This window comes from Rhinolophus sinicus, linkage group LG02 (genome assembly GCF_036562045.2).
Source record: "Rhinolophus sinicus isolate RSC01 linkage group LG02, ASM3656204v1, whole genome shotgun sequence".
In the NCBI taxonomy this organism is placed as follows: Eukaryota; Metazoa; Chordata; class Mammalia; order Chiroptera; family Rhinolophidae; genus Rhinolophus; species Rhinolophus sinicus.
The window spans coordinates 127,334,280-127,357,595 of NC_133752.1; the positions used below are offsets into that span (position 1 = coordinate 127,334,280).

General features: G+C 35.5%; 1 protein-coding gene across 5 annotated transcripts in view; it reads left to right on the plus strand.

Annotated features, from left to right (window-relative positions):
• The first annotated feature begins 225 nt into the window (after nucleotides 1-225).
• Nucleotides 226-23,316, plus strand: part of PPP1R12A (protein phosphatase 1 regulatory subunit 12A) — a 137,243-nt gene continuing 114,152 nt past the window's right edge. For 2 of the 5 annotated variants that reach the window (XM_074325370.1, XM_074325372.1), the window contains exons 1-2: nucleotides 226-358; nucleotides 767-1,023. In XM_074325370.1, coding sequence (XP_074181471.1) covers nucleotides 787-1,023 — 237 coding nt within the window. In that variant the 5' untranslated portion in view covers nucleotides 226-358; nucleotides 767-786. Of the gene's footprint in view, nucleotides 359-519; nucleotides 1,024-23,316 lie in introns of those variants that run through there. The other 3 variants (XM_074325374.1, XM_019751271.2, XM_074325371.1) reach the window with 2 other exon arrangements.

A 23,316-nucleotide genomic window follows, 5' to 3' on the forward strand; every position in this document is an offset into this window, starting at 1 on the left:
AAATCACAATTACCGCAGGTCAACCCTTGTCACCCTTGTCACCAGGCGGCCACTTCGGCCCAGATCTGGCTAGCACCAAAGCCCTTCGGGTACACAAACCCCATTTTTAAAAGAGCGTTCGTCCGAGTTCCTTAGAGAAATCACAAACGCCTAATTCACAACCTATCCTCCATTCTATTCAAATAACGCAGCCAATAGGAAAATCCTCCCTGAGCAGACGACTCGGCAGAGCTGAGACTACCCCGCAGTCAGGACTGCCCCGGAGAGAGCCGCCGTACAGCCCGACTGTTGGCCTCCGGAACCTCAGGAACCCTCGGCGGGGCAGGACAACCTCCCTTCCCTGTCTCCGCCCATACAGGTTGGTCCCAGGCCCCGCAGCCCGGGCGGACTGGACCACACCCGCTTCCCTCCGGTGGCCTGTCCGCCCCCGCCACAGTTCGCGGGAGCGCTCTTCCTGGGCCGGGCGCAGGCCTAGGACGCATGCGCACTGGCCGAAGGGCGCCTCCCTGTCCGGATCTCGCGAAGTTACGTTAGATTGGCCGCGGGTGACGGGTGGCCGGCTGGGGGCGGGAGGGCTTCGGTGGTAGAAAGGGAGGTCCGCTCTGCCGGGCGCGCCGCCCCAGTGCTCTGTGGGATACTGGAAGTCTCAAGCGTCTCCTCCCGGTTCCCAGCCCTCCTCTGGCCCGCACTCATAGAAACAGTCACACACCCCCTGCCTCCCCTCTCTTCCCTCTCCGCCTCCCCTTCCCCCCCTCGTGATAAGAAGACCCGGCGGCAGGAGAGGGGATGAAGATGGCGGACGCGAAGCAGAAGCGGAACGAGCAGCTGAAGCGCTGGATCGGCTCCGAGACGGACCTCGAGCCTCCTGTGGTGAAGCGCCAGAAGACCAAGGTGAAGTTCGACGATGGCGCCGTCTTCCTGGCTGCTTGTTCCAGCGGCGACACGGACGAGGTCCTCAAGCTGCTGCATCGCGGCGCCGACATCAATTACGCCAATGTGGACGGACTCACTGCCTTGCACCAGGTCTGTGCGCCCCGCCGCCTGCTCTCTGACCGTGCGGGTTCTCATCGGCCTCGCGCCGGGCCTCCCCTCTGCTCTGGGCTTCCTGAGGCTGGGGGCGGCAGCAGACTCCCTGCTGCGGGGTGAGGGGGCGGCTTCTCGCGTTGGAGGGAGGGAAGGAGGGAGAAAACTGGTGGAGGAAGAGCGCTGGGGCTCGAGGCCCCCTTCAGACCATTTGGTGGTGGAGTTGGGAACCGGGTGATTTCCGGGGCAGAGGGGAAAAGGGACTGTGGTCGGCTTGGGGCTCCAGGGCCATATGTGGACATGCGTCTGGGATTTGAGGTCGAGACCGGGAGGGTTGTGGGGTGATTGTGCCTGGGCCCCCATGTCAGTGATATATTTGGAGGACGGGGGATGCTGAAGAAAACGACCAACAAGGAGCATTAGGGACGCTTGGGCAGATGGACGTCTTTGGCTTATATGTGGGCATTGGATTTGTTGTGGTCTTTAGGACTTGATTACAAATGACAATGTTGGTGATGATGATGATGGTGATGATGATAGTAATCAAGAGCCCTAAGCCGAGTGCCCTGAGCGAACGATTTCCTGTTTTCTTCTTTATTACTCTTGGTCACTGGGGAGGGTAAAATGGGGTGTAATTAGCTGATCTGCACCGGCCGAAAGGGAGGGGATGGGGTAAGGAAACGTTCACAAGGGCTTGCCCACCGCGGGAGCGGAACGTAGTGAAGAGTCTCTTCAACTAGGGGAAGAGTTTGCCGCAGTGTCAGAGATCCTTGAGCCCCAGGTCCTGGGTGTGCACTGGGGTTCGAAAGAGAAGAATAAACACGGGGCAGTCTTTTCAAAGACGGTTACCAGGCTCTGATTTTTCTTTTGGGGGTGGGAAAAAAGAAAGCTGGTCACAAACTTTTCTCAAAATGGATGCTTTGTGCATGTTAAAGTTTTATAGTAGTCCGATTGGGATCTCTCAATGTTAGCCAAATAAGGAGAAACTATTGGCAATCCAGAGATAATGTTCCTTTGCCTTTAACAGGCCAAAAGCAACACAACCGCGTAGAATTCTGCATAAAAAGTAATTTTTAAGTGATGGTAATAGGTGACAAGACATAGACTTTCCATTTTCTTAGTGGGCACTTGGAATTTACTAGAAAACAACTTTACAGCAAAGCTTCCCCTTACAATGAAAAGACTTGTACACTATCTCAAAGTTGCCTTCGTTATATGTGGAAGATTGCAGCTTTATTTTGATTAATATTAAAAACTTGTCTGGGAGGTTGAAACTTAAGACTGTATTTTATACACATCACCTTGCTGACTTTTTAAAAGAGAGGTGTGTAGTGGCATTTTTCTTTTTACTGCTTCCTGTTTAGGGAATGAAGATCACTTTAAGTTTTGGTTAATTGAATTCTCATATCAAACTTGGCTTATAGCCTTTGTTTACAAAGTTGACTGGATGAACTGAAATGACAGACAAATTGCAGGACAAATCTGGAATTCAGAATGTGGCGCCTAGTAAAAATATAGCATGGTCTTTATATCTTTATCTGTTCCATTAATGTAGAGTCTGTAATGTGTATCAAGCTTTTTATTTGGCTGAGGTTTATTTTAAGGCATAACATATCTCTAGATTCTAAAAACATGGTGTTGAGAATGAAAGTAAGTTTTGGATTAAAAATGATAATGTAATTATATGAGATGAATCTTTTCAAATTTCTTTCAGGTGTGATTTACACATGTTGGTATGGAATTGATTTTGAAAGACAGTTATACGCTTGAGGTCAGGATACAATTGGATAATGGTTTACATCAATATGTTTTATTAAAATTGTCAGATAGAAATTTAAACTTATTACTGCTGTGGAGGAACCCAATTGTATTGGCTTGGAGGAAGAGGAAAATTCCTAACACTTAATATTATTGTTTTAGGTAGGAAGAGAAAATACATATAACAGTCTTCTTAAAGGTTTTTTCTTTCCTCCCTCTCAATTTGGACATGTTGCAAGAATTATCAGACTTATCAGTGTTTTCCTCATTAACTGAATTCAGTGGTTAGTTTTGCATTATATAGGTGTGTAGTCTTTATTCGGTATTTTGTTTTAACTGACAAGGGCTTAAGCATAAGTTTCCACGTTGATGCATAATATCTTTTTGTAATTTGTTTGCCAGTTCCTTAAATCAGTGAAGTCAAAGTCTTTAAAATATTAAGCATTAAATTTTTTATTGTGTTTTCTCCACTCTCATTTCTTTTATTAAATACTTGTACTTTTTCCCCCATAGTGATTGCGAGCACAAGGAGTTTGCCTGAAGCAAATTCAGGACAACAGATAGTGAAAGGTGATAAATAAAACTCTTTTAAAAAGAATTGCAAGAAAATGTTAGGCTTTTAAGGAATCTCTTGAATGCTACTTGTTTTAAATACTTAAATTATAAAAATGTAAAGTTGACCCCTGATTTGTTTTATAGTCCTTAAATAGATGTTTTGTTTTGTTTTTTTATTTAACCTCTAGAAAGATCATAGGATACCTAAAATGTTTTTCTTAGGTTAATTATTGGTTAGTCTTTTGGAATATTCATTTCCTTTTTTTTTTTGGTTTTGATCAAGTATTCTAAATTTCACTGTCAGGAGAAAAGTTTCTTAGAGGCTTCACAATACACAAATGTGAGTCTAATATTTTACTCCCAGTTTTAATATAAGTATCTTATGTTTACAAGTTTATTTCTTAATTGGTTAAATGTGCTGTCACTAGAAGTCAAAAGATAATCAGTTTGCAGTTCTTCTTTTTGTATAGAAATACAGAGGGTGCCAAAAAATGTACACATTTTAAGAAAGGAAAAAACTGTATTAAAATTGTAATAATATATATACCGATAACAAAAGATGAATGCAAGTCATGTGTATACATATTTCTGGCACCCCCAGTTATGTCTCCCATATAGGATAAAAAGCAGTGTTTCTTGTCAACTTTCCTAGCCTGTCCTCTAGAATAGCTTCCACACACACACACACACACACACACACACACACACACACACACACTCCCATAGCTGGAAAATGTAGGGATATTACGATATAAATATCTGATTTTTTTAGAACTGAGGTCTACAGTAGATTTTCAGTTTTACATTGGGTGATAATCAACTCTGATATTATAGAGCTATCTGGTAGCGTTTTATACTGTGTGATCTGTATTTCAGTTTATAAAGATTTTAGGAGAGTAGTAATAGAGCTTTCTATATAGTACTTTATTGCTGATTCTTAGTAATACTGATGTGCATAAAATGCAGGACTGAGATCTCCAATAGTTTTTAGTTTGGCCTTTCGATTTTACCTTAAAATCTTAATCTGCTTCCTCTGTGCCAGTGACTTCCAAGTCAATTTCCAGTTCTCGCATTTCTGCGGAGCTCCAATCCCTCATTTCCATTTTTCTATTGATGATGAAGTATTGATTTAAAATGAAATATTTATTCATATATTGTGATTTTATATTTTGAAATATATCTTTTAGTTGTAATATAGTAAATAGAAGTCACCCCCATTGCCATAGAATTAGCAACTACTGTGTTGCATTTACATTTATTTACCGTTGTGATTTCGTCAAAGGACCTTATTCAGACATGTATTTTCATAATTGTAATTAAGTTGTATAATCTACTTTTATCACTTCAACCTGGAAATGAAACTTATCATTCTTCACCAAGCCTACTCTTCTCATTGATGCCTGTTTCTGTTAATGATGTCATTAATTTCTAGATCAAGCTTTAAACATTTTAATTGTTTTCTCATCCCCTTGTTTGCATATATTCAGTCAGTCTTCGTCAAAATTGCCTTTGCATCAATTCTTTTCCTTGTCACTCTCACTATCAACTTAGTTCATAACTTTATTATTTTTATCCCTGGAGTATAGTAATAGCTAATTGCTTTCCCCACCTCTCCTCTCCTTGGTCCAATCCAGCATTCATATTGCTATCAGATTAATCTTTTAACAATGTCATTTTGTGTCACTCCTCTCCTTAAATTCACATTTAAAGTGTTTCACCATTTAGCTTATACCTGGTGCATCTCCATTGTGTTATGTCCTTTACGCTTTGCTTTTTTATTTCCATGCCTTTCAACATGCTTTTTCCATCGCTAGAGTATCCTCCCTCTCCTTTGCCAGTCAAAATCCTAGTTCTTCAGGGTTCAACCCAGTTGCCAGCCAGAAGAGATCTTTCTGTCTTATGAGTTAGTGTAATACTATGGTTCTGGAGAGACACTGTCCTCCGGGGTGCTCGCTGTAACTTACACTTGGCCTCTCTGCTGCTATTAAGAGACTTCCTACTGAATAGTGTTTGTAAGTTTGTCTTGTCTGGGTGATTCTAAGGACCCAGACTTCCACATTTTTGTATTTCCAGAGCATAGTAGGTGCTCACTAGAGATTTATTGAATTGTATCTTTTGCTTGTATCATAGATGTGAAGTTTTTTGTTATTTGTATGTTGGGAGATGAATCTTTAAAACCTTCACATCCAGATACTTATTGTTCTCACACATAGTAGAACTTTTATATTTATAAAGAAATGAAAAACTTTGTTGTGGATCTTCTGTATATTTTTTTTTCAGTATCTTGTGATTTTTAAAAAATCTTAATATTAACCTCCTTCCTATTAAAAAATCCTAAACCAGTTTAAGTCTTGGTTAAGTGATAGAAAAATATTTAGTTGAGTCATTAATTTGCTGCCTTCTTTATAAGGGTCTGAACTATGTCCTATAGAGGAATACAAAATAAGATCCGTGTTCTGTGCGATTATAATTTTAAAACACTAAAGTCTTCCTTTTACTTTTGAACACAGACAGACTTGCAGATAATTTTGTATTAAATCCTTTTGCCCTTAAAATACAAGTTTTATCAATTTCTAAGGGAGCCATTTGAAGCTTCTTTGTAAAAATATGTAACTCCCCCCTTGTCAGTAAAAGGAATACTTTTGTGCAGTCTTTTCTTAAGTGCTTAATCTTCTCAACCAATCCGTTTTCACTGAATTGTAATCTGAAATGTAACTCTTTTTTAAAAGTATTCTAATAGGGCTACTTAAAAGTGTTTTCCAACCAGAAGGAAAAGAGACTGGAAGCAGCTGACACTGAGACTCTTGTTAAACAAAAGTGTAACTGGTATATAGGAGACATCTATTTATAGCTAAATATAAAGTTTATAATTGTTTTCCCTTTTTTTGGTGGGGGATGTTAAGATCTTGGAAGAATATTAAATAATATTAAAATCTGTGTTTGAAAGAATGCAGTTTAAATTATTTTCTCTCCATAATTTTCTTGTTAAAAAATGATTATACTTTATGCTGATGGCTCTTAAAATTTTTTGTTGAAATCATTCTAAATTCATGTTTTAAAGCCCCCCACCTAAGCAAACAAACACAACTTCGAACCCTGTACTGGCTCCTCATTTCCTGCAAGTAAATGGACAACCCTCGCCATATATGGGGTGTGCTGGTAGGGTATCAGAGCCCACACTGCTGCCGTTATAATGCCTTCTCTGCACTGCTGCCTTTGTGCTTCCTGGCAACAGTTTTGTGGTCTGACTTTGAAGTGTCACAACCAAGACCATCTTTCATGTGCCTCAGCTACAGTGTGATTGCACGCTGTGACTGAGCATTTTCTAGTGTAGCCAGGTAGAAGCACTAGATGGAATAGAGGACATTTTTTTTTCATCATCCATTTGTTACCATATTTACAAATACTCTTCAAATAAGAATAAGTAGTTGTGCTTTAAGAAAATCTAGTCATAATTTTTAATATATAACTATTTAGGAACCTTTTGGGGCAGGTATATAAAAAAATATTGTTCTGTTACTGCTGTAACATATTACTTCTTGACACTTCCCAAATTGCTATTTTCATTGCACCTCTGCCTGCAAAAAATTGCCATTTTTATCCCACTTTTCTTTTGAAAGTTTGTGAGGTTCCATAATCATGTTGAAAGGATGGAGTTTTGGCCTTTTGGTATACGCATACATCTTTGAAAGGTTGAAGACCTCTAACAGTCATTTTGTGTTTATTTAAGTTGGGGTTAAATATGTAGTAACCACGACTTATCACAGGCTTTTATTGAGGAGTGGAATTGGCTGGTGAACATTTGCTGCGGATTTGTTACATGTGAAACACTACAGGAGGTGCCTTTGCAATCAGTATCTCATTTAATTCTCACAATGCCCGGTTTCTCTTGATCAAGGTTACTAAGATAATAAACGTCAGAGCTGGGCTCTAACTTAGGTTGCTCTGGTTCCAAAGCCCAGACTTAACACTATGCTGGCAGTCTTCTTTTAACTGATGAAGTATGTATTCTTAAATCTTCTAGTCATTATGGTTGTTGATTAGTAGTTGGAGGTTTCCCGTTAGTCAGCAGAAAATCAAATGAAACACATATATGTAATTTTTCCTTCATCTATGGTACTTTTGTTTTACATAGCCAACACCTTTAAGAACTTTCTATGGTAATTGAAAAGCAGTCGTACTATATCTAAATTAATCTCAGAATCTGTCCTAAATTTTAATAACTGCCAACATTGTGTTTTACTAACCATTATATGCAAAATATTTGATCATGTGCTTTGGGAAATTGCAAAGGAAGTTACAACAGCAACAGAAACTCTTCCTTTTTGGGGACATAGTTTAATCTTTAAACGTCTTAATTTACCTTTATCCTAATAACAATTTATATTGTTTTAGGCATTTATATATACTCATTTGTAGTAAACATTTTATACATACACATTCTTACCTCATTTAATGAAAAGAGATACATTTTAGTACACTCCTATCAGTGATAGTAAAAGAAAGATAGGAAGAAAGAAAAACAACCTCCAATTTATTACTACCATGTAGCTGACTCTCCTGCAATTTACTTTCTGTGCAGTGATTATTGGTATTTATAAATAGGACTTGAGACATTACATGAAATGCTAATAAAGATACTTGAATTAACTCCTGAATTAGTAAAACAAACTTTTTAATGTTAGTCATGTTTGATTTTAATAGGAAGCCTTTTTTTTAGTAGGAATAGCCAAGTTATAAGAATATTCCATTCCTTAAATCATTTTGCAAAATTTAGCCAAATTATGTTTCAGGTCTTAACTTGGAAAAAGCAATATAATTTTTTTCCCTCATTAGTAATAAGTGAGAGCACCATTTGAAATGTGATTTGCTTGTTGCCCATCAAATCATCGATTCCCAGAATTTTACATTTCATGGACCAACAACATATTTAAAAAAATTTTGATGACTAAAAGAGGATAGCCTAATTTTTATTTTACCATGTTTAGGGCATTAAAAACAAACAAGCTGATCACCCTCTATCATTTCATAAAGAAAAATAATATTTTAAGGATACAGGATATGGATATGTCTGAATAAAGGACAGTGGGGACTCATATCAGTCTATATTGCTGTATTGACAACAGATATTTTTGGTGCTCTTTTATGCAAATAGTAATTGGGGGTGAACAGATTTCATAACTATGTCCTCCTTTTGGGTAAGCTATGAGAGTGCAGGTGGTGTGGCAGGCTAGATTATCAGGGTGCAAATGCCCAGCTCCTGATTACTCAGTAAGGAGCAAAAAGGAATTTACCTGAAGAGATTCAGAAGATTGGTGAAACCTTTCTTTAGGTACCACTGGTTTCATATTTATACTTCTATAAGCCTTTGCACATGTAATCTTCCTCTGGAATGTATTTGCCAGCTTATTTACATTAAGGAACAGCTCAGAGCACGAAGTGTGGGCTTGCTTGAGCACTGGGGCACACTGATTCTCTAACTTACTGTTTAAACCCCAAGTTTGGCACTTATACACTACCTGCTATTGTTCGTATATCTTATCTCCAGACAAAATAGTGAATTCCTTCAATAGGGACTTTGATTCATTTTTCTTTAAATCCCCTTTGGTATCTGCATTTTTTTAAAGCAGGTGTACAGTAAATGTGTGTTGATTTAAAAAATGAACACAATGTAGACTAATCTTGTGAAGGGCAGCGTTCTTAGAAAACAGAATTATCACAGTTTGTGTGGGTAAATATAACAGAGCTAACAAACATTAAAACTGTTCTAATAAAAAAGCTTATACCAATAGTTTTTATAATACTTATAATGTAAAGGCACCCATTATTGCATCAAAGTTTGGCAGGATCTTAGATTTATTTTTGAAATGAAATATATTCCTGATTATCAATACAAGTAGAATTATGCTCAGTTTATGTTAACTTTTTAAAAATGAATTTCTTTAAACAAATTATTGGATGTTTGTTTAGAAAAGGAATCCCTAGTATACTGGCATTAGAAACTAATTCATGTTTTCCAACAATTTTAATCACTTTTTTTCTAAATAATATTTTCACTGTGGATCCCTGTATGTCAGTATTTTCTGACCTTATTAGTATTTTGGTTGTTTATCTTTTCATTATTGTGCTGGCTAACCATAAAAAGACAAACTTGAGCTCTGTGTTACTGCCCTAAGTGTGCCTGCTCAACTTGAATGTTCTTTCATGGGTGGAGACATTCCACATTGTCATGTGTTATATAGGCATTTCTGAAATGACATTCAGTAGAAACCATAGAAAGAAATGAGGCATTCCTCAGCTGTCACCTTTTTAGTAATCTATTTAAATACATTATGTACATTGAGTGTGATATTCTGCAGGGAGAGCCTCAGTGAATAAAAAACATTATTTTAACTTGATTACTGACCCATATTTGAGCTGAAATTACATTTTTTGTTATTTAACATATGTTCTCTAAGCAAAATATAAGGTTATGATATTTTCTCCCTTGCATAGTGCAAGGGAGAAATTTTATGAGATATTAATTGATACCCTCTTAGAAGTCAGCCATGTGGGAAAGTGTATTTTCCTGGATTAACTGTTAAAACACACACTCCCAGACCCCCAATTACCTTTATTTTGTATTAAAAATACTAAAGTATATACAGAGGGTGACGAAAAAATGCATACACATTTTAAGAAAGGAAAAAACTGTGTTAAAATTGTAATAATATATACTGATAACAAGATGAATACAAGTCATGTGTATACATTTTTTGGCACACACACACCCACCCCACCCCCGGTACATTTTATTTGCCTTCAAAATTATTTTAGATGGTTATAAACTTACTCCAATATTTATGCTTTTGCTTCGAACATTTCTGGAAGTCTTCTATTGGAACTTGAGCTTGAGAACATTCTTTTGAATATCCTCACCTTTGAGTTTTTTTGTTTTTTTTCTTTCAAGAGAGTTTTTAAATTTTGAAAATGATAGTTATTTGGAGACAAGTTTAATGGGTAGGTAGATTGTGGGTAATAAATACTATCAGTGATTAGGTATTTTCTAAAAAGCTTACTCCTCATTGGAACATGATCATAAAAAGTCCATCTTGGATTTTAGTTAACTCTTGTTTGGACTTCATAATGCTTTAGAGTTTCTTTATGATTAACGTAGTGTACTCTCATTTGTGTTCTAGATTTTGCATGAAACAAATCAAAGTTATAGCTTGTAATTTGAACTTGATTTGTTTTTTGTTTATTTTTTTGTGAATGTTTGTGATTTCCACAAAAGAATTTGATGCTGTTGTTGCCAGATCATGAGACTGTTTTGTCAAGAACTATTGTTTACTCTAAAATATGTTAATTAGCATAGTTTTTCTTAAAAAGATTAGAACAGACGACATGTTCAGCAATTTTCTATATCCTTTCCAAGTACATGGAACAATCTGCATAAAAACTTCGCCTCATGTTCAAGGTTTTTCCCTTTCAAAAAGTCTATTGCTGTTTAACTCGTCCAACCATCATCTTTATAGCAAAATGTCTTTAAACTTCTTCTCAGCGTTTTTATTTCTTATGTTGTACATGAAAATGCCGTAAGTAATCATTAAGCCTTCAATGCCTTTTACTCTTGCTTTTTGTCTTCCCTGTCTTCATTTTATTTTTAAACATGGCTGACTTTCAAGTTTATTACTGTTCTATATGTATTTTATCTCAAATAAAAATTTAAGAAAAACAATTATTTAAGTAATTAAAACGTCAAAGAAAAATGTAAGACAAGAAATTAAATGCTATTCAAATTTTCAGGCCTGGAGGTAGCCCCGTTTAAAACTTTGGTAAACTCCGTTTATCTACCTCTAATACATAATTTTCTATAATTATTCTTAATTTTCTGGTTTATAACCTGTTTTTTAAATTACAAATTTTTAGAAACATTTCTGTGTTGATTAATATTGATTCTACTGTTTGATTTCTACTAGGAAAATTTATTTTCCTAGTTGTCCGGTGATGAATATTTAGTATATTTTCAAATTCTTTTTATATGGTGAATATTATACTATGTACATCTTTGCTCACTTGTGACATTGTATTGCTAGGATTGTTTCTTAGAAATTTCACCTGCAATTTTATATGTTTTGCTCAAAGTACCATGCTGTTTTAATGCTTATTTATGCAAAATACATTTTCAGTAGTCCCTACGTAGTATATCTAGTATAGAAGATTAACCTTGAAAGTAGTCCTGAAGACACATTTGTTATAGTCATAATGTGATGTCATCTTCCTTCTCTAAGTTTCTCATAGGGCAGTCTGTTTTATTACTGTGTCACTGTGTGTGTATTTAATACAATTCGCAGTTTTTTAATATATTAAACAGTATTTTCTAGATAATATGGTGCTATTCATTTAAGTTAGTGATTAACTCATTCATGCAACAAATCTATGAATCATTATTTACAGTATGCCTGGCCCTGTGCCAATCTCTCAAAGCAATGGTCCCTGCCTGCATGTGGTGTACAATTTAGTGTAAGTGGCAGTATGAACAAGTAATTACAATTTTAGTAAATGTCAGAATAGAGGTTTGGGTGGGATGAAAGTTTGTATTAGGTGGAGATAACTTAGAATGTCAGAAAAGACGTCCCTGAGAAACTTACGTTTAAGTTATAGGTAACTTCACAGATATTTTGAGCCCTGCTCCCTCTTTCTTTAGCCTCTGAATTTCTCTGTTCAGTTTCCCTTTTTGATCTATTTCTTTTCTTTCTTGAAGAAGAATGTTTCAGTGTTGTTGTATGTCTCTATTTTTTTCTTTTCAGTATCATTCATTCTTACAGTTTCAACTGTTTTCTTTCTATGTGATCTCTTCTTTTTATATAATCCACATCTTATTTTTGCTATCATCACTCTTCCATTTATCAAACTAAAATTTCAGGGTAATCTTCTGTTTTCTCCTTCACTTCCCACGTACAGTCAATAACTTCCATTACACCTGAAAAAAATACTCCTAGATTCATACTAGCTTTTATATATTCATATAACAGAGTTAAAGGCTTACTCTGTGCTATACACTATTAAGTATTGGGGGATATATTTCAAAGCAAAACAGATATCAACATTCCCCTCATGGAGTTTACAGTAAAATGAAATTACTTAGCCATCAGGGAAGTGCAAATCAAAATCGTAATGAGGTACTTTTCTACATGCACTAGAATGACTATAATAAAAGCAACAGATAGTAAGTATTGATTATGGTTTGGCGAAATTAGGACCCTTGTACACTGCTGGTGGTAATGTAAAATGGTACAACCACTTTCAAAGCATATAACCCAGCAATTCTACTTCTAGGTGAGTAGAGAATATGTTCATGAGAATTGAAAACATCTACACAAAAATGCGTACATTAATGTTTATAGAAGCATTATTAATAATAGACCAAAAAATGGAAACAACACAAATTAGTCTATCAACTAATGTGTGATGTGTGTTGATGTGTGTTCACTACAAAAAATTGAGGCACTGGCAGAGGCTGTATTAATTTGCCCATCCCCCAAACCCATCCTAGGCTTGGTATTTGTCACTGTAGTTATGATGGCAGAGAAGACAGCCAGACATTCCTGCCCTAACACAGCTTGCAGTGTACTAGGATATATAAATAACTGTACAGGCAAGTACACATTTCTGTCAGTTACAGGTAATGGTATGTAATGGTGGTAGTACAGAGTGCTATGGAAGTTCATGAAGCACATTTCACTTAGATTTGGGGAGAGAGAAGGAGAGAGTTGATGTTTGAGATGCTGAATGATGAGTAACAACAGTTATCCCAGGTTGTGAGGGAGGGAAGAGTATGGGAAACTATTTCAGAGAGAGGGAATAGCATATGCAAAGACTTGAACAGAAATGTTGAAGGATTTTAATCAGGTTAAATGGGACAATCAAATTTTCTCTTTAAGAAAAAATCACTGGCTTTAGTGTGGAGAATGCATCTTTTCAGTGCATTTCAGGACAAGACTGGAGGCAGGCAGACTAGTTTAGGAAGTTGAGTAGCTAAGAGATAAACTAGCTCAGTGGCAGTGGAGTTAGAAAATAGTAGACGTACTCAAGACATATTTAAGAAGTAGAATTGGTAGTAGGAATTGGAACTGGATTGGCCTGAGGGAATGAGTCAAAGATGTGTGTGCACTTTGTTCCTGGTTTGGACAACTAGGTGAACGGAGGTGCTTTTCACAGCATGTATTCACTCAGTAAACACTTCATGTACTTACTGTATAGCTCAGGGGCGGAGTATATTTGAATGAAAATGGGGGAGACAGGCAGTAAACAAGAAATTACATTCAAGTATAAAATGTATGCTAAAGCATGTACAGGATGTTGAGCCAGCATACAGAAGGGGTTGCCAAACTAGAAATAATAGGTCAAAATCTTATTTGGAGGTGTTTTTTGTTTTGTTTTGTCTTCGACTTAACCTCTTTTCTTAGGTATTTCTGGTTCTCTGGTAGTGTGAATACCAAATAGAAAACAATTTATGAGACTACAGAAAACCCACAGGATAAATAAAGACGGTTAGATTTTTTTTAGGGTTTTGGTGAACTATCAAATAAAAATCCATGCAAAATTTTGTGTTTTTTTCCTGTACTTTTCAGTTTAGAAGAATTACTTAAGAACTTCTAAGTCTAGCCAAATTTACCTTTATGATAGTGTGGGTGAGGAGAGAGTGTTTTTTAGAGGTATGGGAGAGGGGTGGAGCACAGGCCTGTTGGAGAGGAATAAAGGGGTGGTAGTAGTGACAAACTAAACAGCTTTTATTGCCTGAAATAACGCAGTGTGAATATAAGGTCATAGGTTAAAATAAGAGGTGAGAGTACATTTTCTCAGAGCATGTTGGGTTTTTGCTAAGAATTGAGCAGTTAGAGAATTTAAATTTACGAAATGTTGTCTTCAGGGGAAATAAAGGTAAAATATTAATTATAACTAAGAAACTTACACCTTGATATATTTTTCTTTTACCGAATATATTTTAATACTTTTTTCTGTTTTTGCCCAAAATGTTGCAAGACTTGCCTTATTTGCAACTTTTTTGCAGATTTTAATGTTTTTTAAAGTTGTACAGTTAATGAGGAAAGTAGCAGTTGTACAAAAAAGTGTGGTTTATTTTGATCTTGAGCAAGTGTAATTAGACTTGTTTCGTAATTAGTCTTGTTTGGGCTTAGATGAAACAGGAAATGGTTATTATATGTTAAACTTTAACTCAAAATTAACATGGTATCATCTTCTCTTTTCAACCCACCTTGACGTTTAAAGCCAGTCTTGAGGTAGGGGATGGTGGTAATATGTTTGCTTGTTTTATGTATGAAATAGACTGATAGTATATAAATTGTTCGTTTTCAAAAATCACTGAAGTGTCAAAAAGTTAGTTGCAAGGTAATATATATATATGGTATGATTCAATTTGGAGGCAAATTGTATAGAAAAAATACCTGGGGAAATTATCCCACTTTATTAACAATGATTAGTTATGTCTGGGAAGAAAATATAGCATACTTTGAATTATGGCATCTTTGGATCTTTTACAACAAGCAGAAAAAAAATGGTGAAGATGAATCTGAAATGGAGAATAATGTTGAAATGGTTACTTTCATTAATGTATTAAGGATTAAATGTAGAGACAATGCCATAATTAATGAATTTTAGTCTTTGGCCACTCAAGGAAGCTGGTGTTTGATGGTTAAGTATTTCTGCATTATGCCTGCATTTTCTCTTAACCTTTTATTTCATAAGGAAAGACTGGCTGACTATGTGATGGACACGTTGGGAGAGTTTTTAAAACAAGTAAGAAAATAAATTAGGGTTTAGTTGGATGTATTTTGAAACTTTTGGCAAGTAGACTAAGATAAGCATAATTCCCAAAAAGGCAGATAGTTTTTGAGGGATAAAGGAATTTTAAAACATAGAATTTGGATTTCAGAATTTTAAACAGTTTCAGTGGGGGACAGGTAGAGGAAAGATCTAGAAAAGCATTTTTTTTATATACAGTGAGCTCTTTTGCTCTGTTTTATATGAATATAAAAAGCATTTAATGATGGTTTTAAAATGAATTGAAAAAACAATGGTCACAGATCTTGTAGATTCAAGAATTGAAGCTCAGAGTTAATATGAATTTTGTGAGAATATTTTTGAAGACAATGAAAAGAAGGCTTTTAATAGTTGTAAACTGGAGCAGGAATAGGAAGGAAATAACTGTTGGCAAGGCATTTAATTTCGTGTACATTTGTTTAAAATGGTCTTCTGCTCTAAAGGGAAAATCTAATATCCATTATTGAAAAGTAGTTTTAGAAGATTATGTCTTGATTACCAGATGCCGATTTTAGGTTTCTGAAAACAAGTTGTGTTGACCTGTCCTTGCTTCCTTTTTTGACAGAGTTGATAAATTTAAATGAGGGAAATGTTGCAAACCGAGTATAGCTTGTTTTTTATTAAAGCACTTGGACTGGCTCTTGTTAGATCTTTGTGGTTAATGTGACAAAAATCTGGCATGACTATTAGCAGGATTAGATGGATTAACCGCTGGATGAACCACTATTATACATGTCAGCCTACTGATTAATCTCTCTCTGTCAACCCAGGAGGAAGAGTAAAGTAGTGGTCCTTGTGTTCTAATCTTTACCCTATGCTATTCAGCATTTTAGTAAATAGAACTGTAGAGCTGCGAGAGAACTTCAGAAAGCATACAAAAGTAGGCTTTAAGCAATGAGATGAAAAGATAATGAGTATTAATGTAAAATTTGCATTAAAACGTTGTACAGGTTGGTAGACATCATCTTTGACAAACATGAGAAAAAAGTCACTGAAAGTTTAACAGCAAGCTCAGTATCTGACAATAGTATAATAATTTTAAAACATACTAATTCACTGTAAACTAAATTAAATTAACTTTTAGCCTAGATTTTTAAAAAATCTGTTCCTCTATACTGTGAGATCACATCTGTAGAACTGGATCTAGTTCTGCAGTTTGATATTTGTCTACTGTTTCGGCAGCGCTTACCAGTTATAGCCTTTTTTGATTACCCACCAGGGGAATGGCTTTGTAGAACAATTCTATAGAGAAAAACAAACATATGCAAGTATTCCAATACTGTTTTCTATAGAATTATTAACAAATTTATGCATAATTACACACCTGACTTGCAGTTATTCATATGCTCTAAGATCCGACCTTCCCCCCAAACCATCAACTCAACTATTTTCTTTCTGAGCCCTTCAGAAAAAGAAGGGAACCTATTTTCAAAACCACATACCAACCACTAGTAGGAAATGGTAGAAGAACCTCTTGCATATATTAGTTAGGCTTCCTCGTTAAGTAAGAAAAGGCCATTGGCACTAGCCCGAATAAAGTAATTCAGTGTAAGATTGTAGAGGATCTCATAGAATTTGGGCTTCTGGAATGAATTAGAACCAGGAACTATATGCAGCCCAGGAAGTCTTCTAAGTTTCTCATTATTGTTTTTAACAAATCCACTTTATTCTTTTTTATAGCCAACTAGATTTCTTGTTTTCCCAGTTCAGAAGGCAAAATATAAGCGACCAACAATTCCAGAGTTTGTCTTTTGGTCTAGATAGCTAGAGAGATTGATTTCCTTTTGAGTTCTAATAATTCCCTATTTCCAGAAAAGGGACCAATTGATCCACCTTAGGTGGTGGATCTACTATATTAGGTCTTCAACACTGGGTGATGGGCTGGGTCCCTCTGAACAAACATACCTACTCTAAGTGTAATTCTAAGTGTAGTGTATTTTGAGGAGATGAGGGAGACATAAAGCTAGAATTAAGTGAGTTCAGAAAGACGTAAATATTGATTGGCACATCACAAAAGAAAATACTCAAGTGGTGATAAAAGTACAAAGAGTTATTCAGTATCAGTCATCAGAAATGCAAATCAAGACCACAGTAAGGTGTCAGTATAAATCCACCAGAATGGCTGAAATTTAAAAGACTGATAATACTACATGCTGAGAAGAATGTGGAGAAACTAGTCTTCTCACACACTGCTGGTATAAGAAGTATGTGACGTTTCACATGTATTCAGAGCGTGGTTCTCTTGCTGGGTTGGACATTCTTCATACCAATGGAAACATTCAGTTTGTGTATTAATATATACTTTAAAGCTAACATTTCACAGGACTCTCCTGAGGCTCCTTGTTAAATTGATTCATTATAAAAATATTAGAATTTATATTTATAGATGGTAGGTATTCTCTTATTAGTTGGTGATTGAACTGTCAGTGTTTCATGAATTTAACAAATGTCTGTTGAGTGCCTTGTATGTGTCAGGCTTGTTGCTAGGAGCTAGGGAGTACAGAGATTAGCAAAAGGAGACAAGACTTTGCTCTCATTAATCAAATAATCAATGCAAGTTGTGTTAAGTATTTTGAAGGAAAAGTATAAAATATATATGTCAAACATATTTCAATAAATAAATAATAATATTATAAGGGAGCAAAAGGTTTTGAGACTTTGGATGGGGTCTCTGTAGAAGTGATGATTGAACCTAGAACGGAGATATGAATAGGTAAAGAGTTGGTAGAGGGTGGAGAGGTAGATTCTTGGTGGTAAAAGGTAAAGAAACAGTTTCTGGCCAAAGGAAATACATATAAAGGTCTTTCATAGGAAGGAGGGGGAGGAAGCAAGGCTCAAAGGAAGAACTAGAAGTGTGACAAGCACAGTGGGTGAGGGGAAGAATGGTGCTACAGAAGATATGAAGACGTAGATAGAGGTCAGATCTAGTAGAACCCTAGAAACCCTGTTCAATCACATTTCATACAAAGAGCTCTAGAAATGCACCCGAGACTTGTAATTCCCATAATGTCATCAGATTTGCATTTTTAAGAGACAACTGCTGCTTATAGAAAAGATTGGGGTGGTGGTGGGGAAGGATTTCTACTGGGAGACCAGTTCCCGAGGCTATTGCAGTAGTTCAGACTGGAGATCTTTTTTCAGATGGCTCTTAAATTGAACACTGGTATTTCACAAAATGTTAAAAGGCGTGGTAAGGGGTTGGGGGTGGGGAAGAATTCTTTGGTCAGTATGTTTGAGAGATGATTCATAACACAAGGTTAAGCAAATTTTGCTAGAATTATTCACAATCTTTAAAATGTGCTGAAAGGCATGAGTGAGGGAGGAGCTGAACCCAAGTGACAGAAATGGAATTTGAGCCTGAAGGAGGTTTGGTTTTAGGAAATAGAGCAGAGTCTGTGAAGAAAGGTTGGGTGGAGCGATCCTGGCAAGTCTGGAAGTATGGGCTTGATTTATACATTGGTGAAGAATTTGTAACAACAGTAGAGTGAATGAACTAAGGTCTACTGTAGGAGGATTACTTTGATAGTTCTGGGAAGTAAGTAGATTAGGACTCGGCAGCTGGGAAGCCATTTCTGCAGTGAGAATACTGCTTTGGGTCTCCCTTTGATTTTATTTGATACTATAAGTTTCCTATTTACCGAAAAATATATTTTTTAATAATTTCAATCTGTAGAATTTTGTGTTTAAGTTACAGGGTGATTTATATTAGAAGCTATAAGAAGTTAGGAATTGATACTTTTTTCTGCTTTCCCTGTTCGTGAGTAATACTAACTTTCTTAGCCATTACATTCTGTGCTTTAACAGAATTGCATATACTTAACACTAAATTGACAAAATTTTAAATAATTTGAACTGTTAATATTAGTATTCATCTTTGTACTGTGACTGACCCTTGAAATTTGAGGGTTTTTTTAAATGTCCTAGTAGTGTATTAATCCTACATTTTTTAGTGAAATTCATAGTAGAATAAACCAAATTTAAGGCATTTTAATTTTATGTAGCTCTTATAAGATCATTTAAAAAAATTTTAAGAACAAACTACTTCATGGATATTACATTTTGAAATATACTTTAAGGTTCGTTTTAATTATTAGGTTGGTGCAAAAGTAATTGCGGTTTTTGCAATTATTTTTAACCTTTTAAACTTACTAACTTTTGCACCAATCTAATAGATGTCATAATTGTCCCATCCCCGTTTTAGTTGAGTCTTTTAGATTAACTCACATAGGGCTTTTCTCACCCAGTAAACTCCTTTCTTCTTTACTACCACCCAAATGAGAAATATGATTTGTTGTCAGTTTAAAAAATGATTCCTCTTTGTTGTAAAAACAACAAAAATATGGCCTTAAAGAGAGGCTATGGTTAGGGCATAGAACGTTCACTTCATAACCGGTTCTTAGAACATTTCTGCATCTTCAGAGGGACCAATTTCATTGGAATAACATATAGTGAACACTTTTATAATAGTGTTTATGTAACAGAGACTGTTGTAGGCTGTTATAGTGTCTCACAACAATAATATGAAGTAAATATTTTTTTTATTCTTATTACTTCATTAAACCAATGAAGAAAAGGAGGTACAGTTGTGACTGCAAGGTCGTGACAAAGCTCATACATTGCAGAGCTGGGAGTTAAACCTGGACAGTTTGACTCAACACTGTTCTCTTAAACACTATGTTATAGTCCCTGTGGACTGCTGGAATCACCAGAGTCTGTCTGTAGTATCCTCAGAATCCCTGCGGCTAAATTATAGGACAATAGATAGGCCGGAGCAGATCCGGAGCAGATCCGGTAGGTCAGTTACCTTCTAAAGCTGTACCAATGGAGTGTTCCAAGAAATTTCCCTTTATAGATACAGCGAGGAAAGCACCAAGGTTTGGCTTCTGCAAGCCAGCGTGCTCTACTGTCCCAGGGCTTGGGGTTTGTGATCGTGGGTGCTGTCAGAAAAGAAATTTAGGACCCTGTTGGATATGGTTAATTTTTATATTATCAGTCCTTGGTTCTACATACTTATACTTGAAAAATGTTAACTGAACATATAATGACTAAAATATAACAGAATAGCAGGTCACAGGTCTTATGTGAGCTTTTTATGTTTTCCATTAAATTCTTCAAAATGTTCCTTTTGTCAGATGTTGTGTAAAAAGCCTTATTAAATGCTTCTGTTTCATTTTCAATTTACATACATGGGATCTCATACCTGCTTTTCTGCTAGCTTCTGCTCCTATATTAAGTCATTTTTTCCATTACTAAAAGCTTGTTTGTTTTTATTGGATAATCTGATTCCAAGTTTAGAACCTCTATGTTTTACAGGACTGTGGATGACAGGGAGATAAAAAACCAAGACTACAAGAAAAGCAGTTCCTAGTTTCAGCAGGAAAGTCAAAGGCATCTGGGTTTTTTCTATTATTAACTGCTCTCTTCCTATTTTGGAATTAAAGTAAAACTAGAGCCTAGTTTAGGGATGGTAGTTACCATAGATACTTATAGTACTGCAAGCAATATACTTCTTGAAGATCTGAAATAATTAAATAAAATGCTTTGGATTATCACCCTGTTTTAAATAGAAGTAAGTTTTCCAGAAAGATTCTACTCTTTAATTACTCTGCAAGACACTGTAAAATTTAACATTGTTTAAAGAAAGCTTTATATAGGAAAAATGAATTGTGAGTTAGTAGCCTAACTAAACTTTCCCAGTCCCAGACACACGATTTATATGTTTGGAAATTTACTGTAGCAAGCAATCTGGTTGCTCCTGGACTACGAATGGAGATTACGCTATATAAAATACTATAAACCCTTATTGACTATGTACCATACAGTATAGCTGTTTTCCAACTTTTTAAGAAAATAGATTTATTTTTATATAGAGTAATAAAATTAGGTTAAGCCACCATTAGTGAAAGCAGACAGTAGCAGAATGAACTTTCATCTTCCTTTGAATGTGCTTGCTGTTTACCAGTGTCTTCTTTTCATCCCCTTCCAAGGAAATATTCTGTACTTTGAAATTTTTGTTTTTATTTTGTTTTCTTTAACTTGATGATCTTTTTTGTTAGCATAGGCTGAGTGTCTTTGGACGCTAAATTTTCCCCCCCAATTTCAAGAGTTCAGTTTTATATTTTCAGTTGTTTTTTGAAAGCCAACATATGTTTATTATAAATTAAAAATCAGGAGCAAATGAGTTCCAGTAGAACTAAGAAAAGGTTTAGTACTTGTCTTAATTTTTTACGATAATTGGGAAATTTATCAAAACACATTTTAATTTTCTTCTTAATGTTTTTCATAAGGGCTTTTCTAGATGGCAGCTGCACTCCTCCCACCTGCCTCTCTTGTCTCTCTCATAGAAATATACCTAAGGGACCATTGAGTGAGAGGAGCCAGAGAATTATTGTAACCTGTATTTACATATTAATGAAATACATTTTAAAATTTAATTATGCATGGGTAAAGATAAACTTAGGTAATTTATGAAGTATCAGTTTTATATAAAATAAGCAGTACAAAGCAAGCTGATTTTTTTTCTGCTGACATTTGTTAAATGTTCAGTTTTTAGCTTTTAAAAAAAAATTTAATGGTTATATATCTGCTCTACAGAAAACTTCGCAAATACTAAAGAAAGAAAAGAATAGTCCCTTTATTCTGTGTTAATAGATGGGTGTTTTTTCCTTGTAGTCCCTCTACCTTGCATAGGTGTTTGTGTGTATTTTTTATATACTTGTGATTGTACTTCAGGTACAGTTTTTTAATCCAACTTACCATATAGCTATTTTTTTAAAATTTTTACTATTGAATAGTATTCATTTGGATGTTTATACTTTTTTTAACCATTTCAATTCTGTTTCTAGGTTTTTATTATTCACAGCTTACTCATTCATTAATTTATTCATTTTTTTCAACCAGCAAATATTTATTGTGTGCTTGCTCTGGCACTTATATTTTGGTGAACACTTTAATGTATAAGAATTGTTTTCATACAATCAATAATGTAAAGATTTTGTAGGGTGTCAAGATGGGCACATGTCTTATTAGGGAGACCACTTCATGGACTGCGTAGACACCTGACCACTGCACTGTACACCTGAGGCTGAATAATATTGTATGTCGACTGTAATTAGTATATATAGTCACAGGATATGGAGTATAGCATAGGGAATAGAGTCAATGGAATTGTAATAGATATATCAAAGGGGCAATAGATTGGGGGGAGGGGGTTATCACTTTGTGAGGGATGAAATGTCTACCTATTGCATTGTTTTGTACAACCTGAAACTAATAAAAAGAAGATTTTTTTTTCAGTGAAAGTATCATAATTTCTTTAGCATAGATTCTCAGAACTGAATCTTCTGGGTTAAAATGAAGGAATATTTTAAACCATTTTATATAAGCATTACCAAATTGCTCCCAAAGGATTGCACCAACCTAATTGCCCTCTTGAATGGGAGTCTGTTTTACTCTAGCCTTACTTGTACTGTACACATCTCACCCCCATTCAGATGAGTTTAGAGATATGGATAATTTTTAGCATCTAAATATATTACAAGTAGATTATATAAATTGTCAAAAGTGTGTGTAAATGAAATCCATTTCATAATTTATTTTAGTGGTTCTACAGAAAACGCTTGAGTCAAAATCATAATTAAAAATACATAAGAATTAAGAATGAAGCAAAAACGTAAACAAACGTACAAAAATTTGTTTAATTGGAAATGTGGATGATGAAAGCCTGGAAAATGATTGCCAGGAGAAGTAGGGAAGAAGATTTGGAATACTCAGTTATTGTATGCCTCTCCTTTAGGAAAAAAAGAAAAAGAAAAGGAAAGAAAAAAGATTCTAGAATAGGATGTTTGAACAACTTTTCTTTATGTAGCTCCAGCTCTCAATTATTGTTACCATTTTAGTTTATGTTATGAAGCTCTGCTGGTGCTGTCTTTAGATTAGTGGGTTTTTCAGTTTTATTTTGCTAGAATGCTTACACGGAATTTTGCAGAATGGCCTATAAAAAATTGTTTGAAGGCTTTTAAGTATACCAAGCAGCAAAATAATAGCTGTAGTAAAACATGAATAGAATTAATGGAGAAAGATTATTTTAGTAACATGGCAGCTGGAAGAAAGATTAGCCAAGCCATCTGTGAGTTAAATTACACTATAATGTGTTAA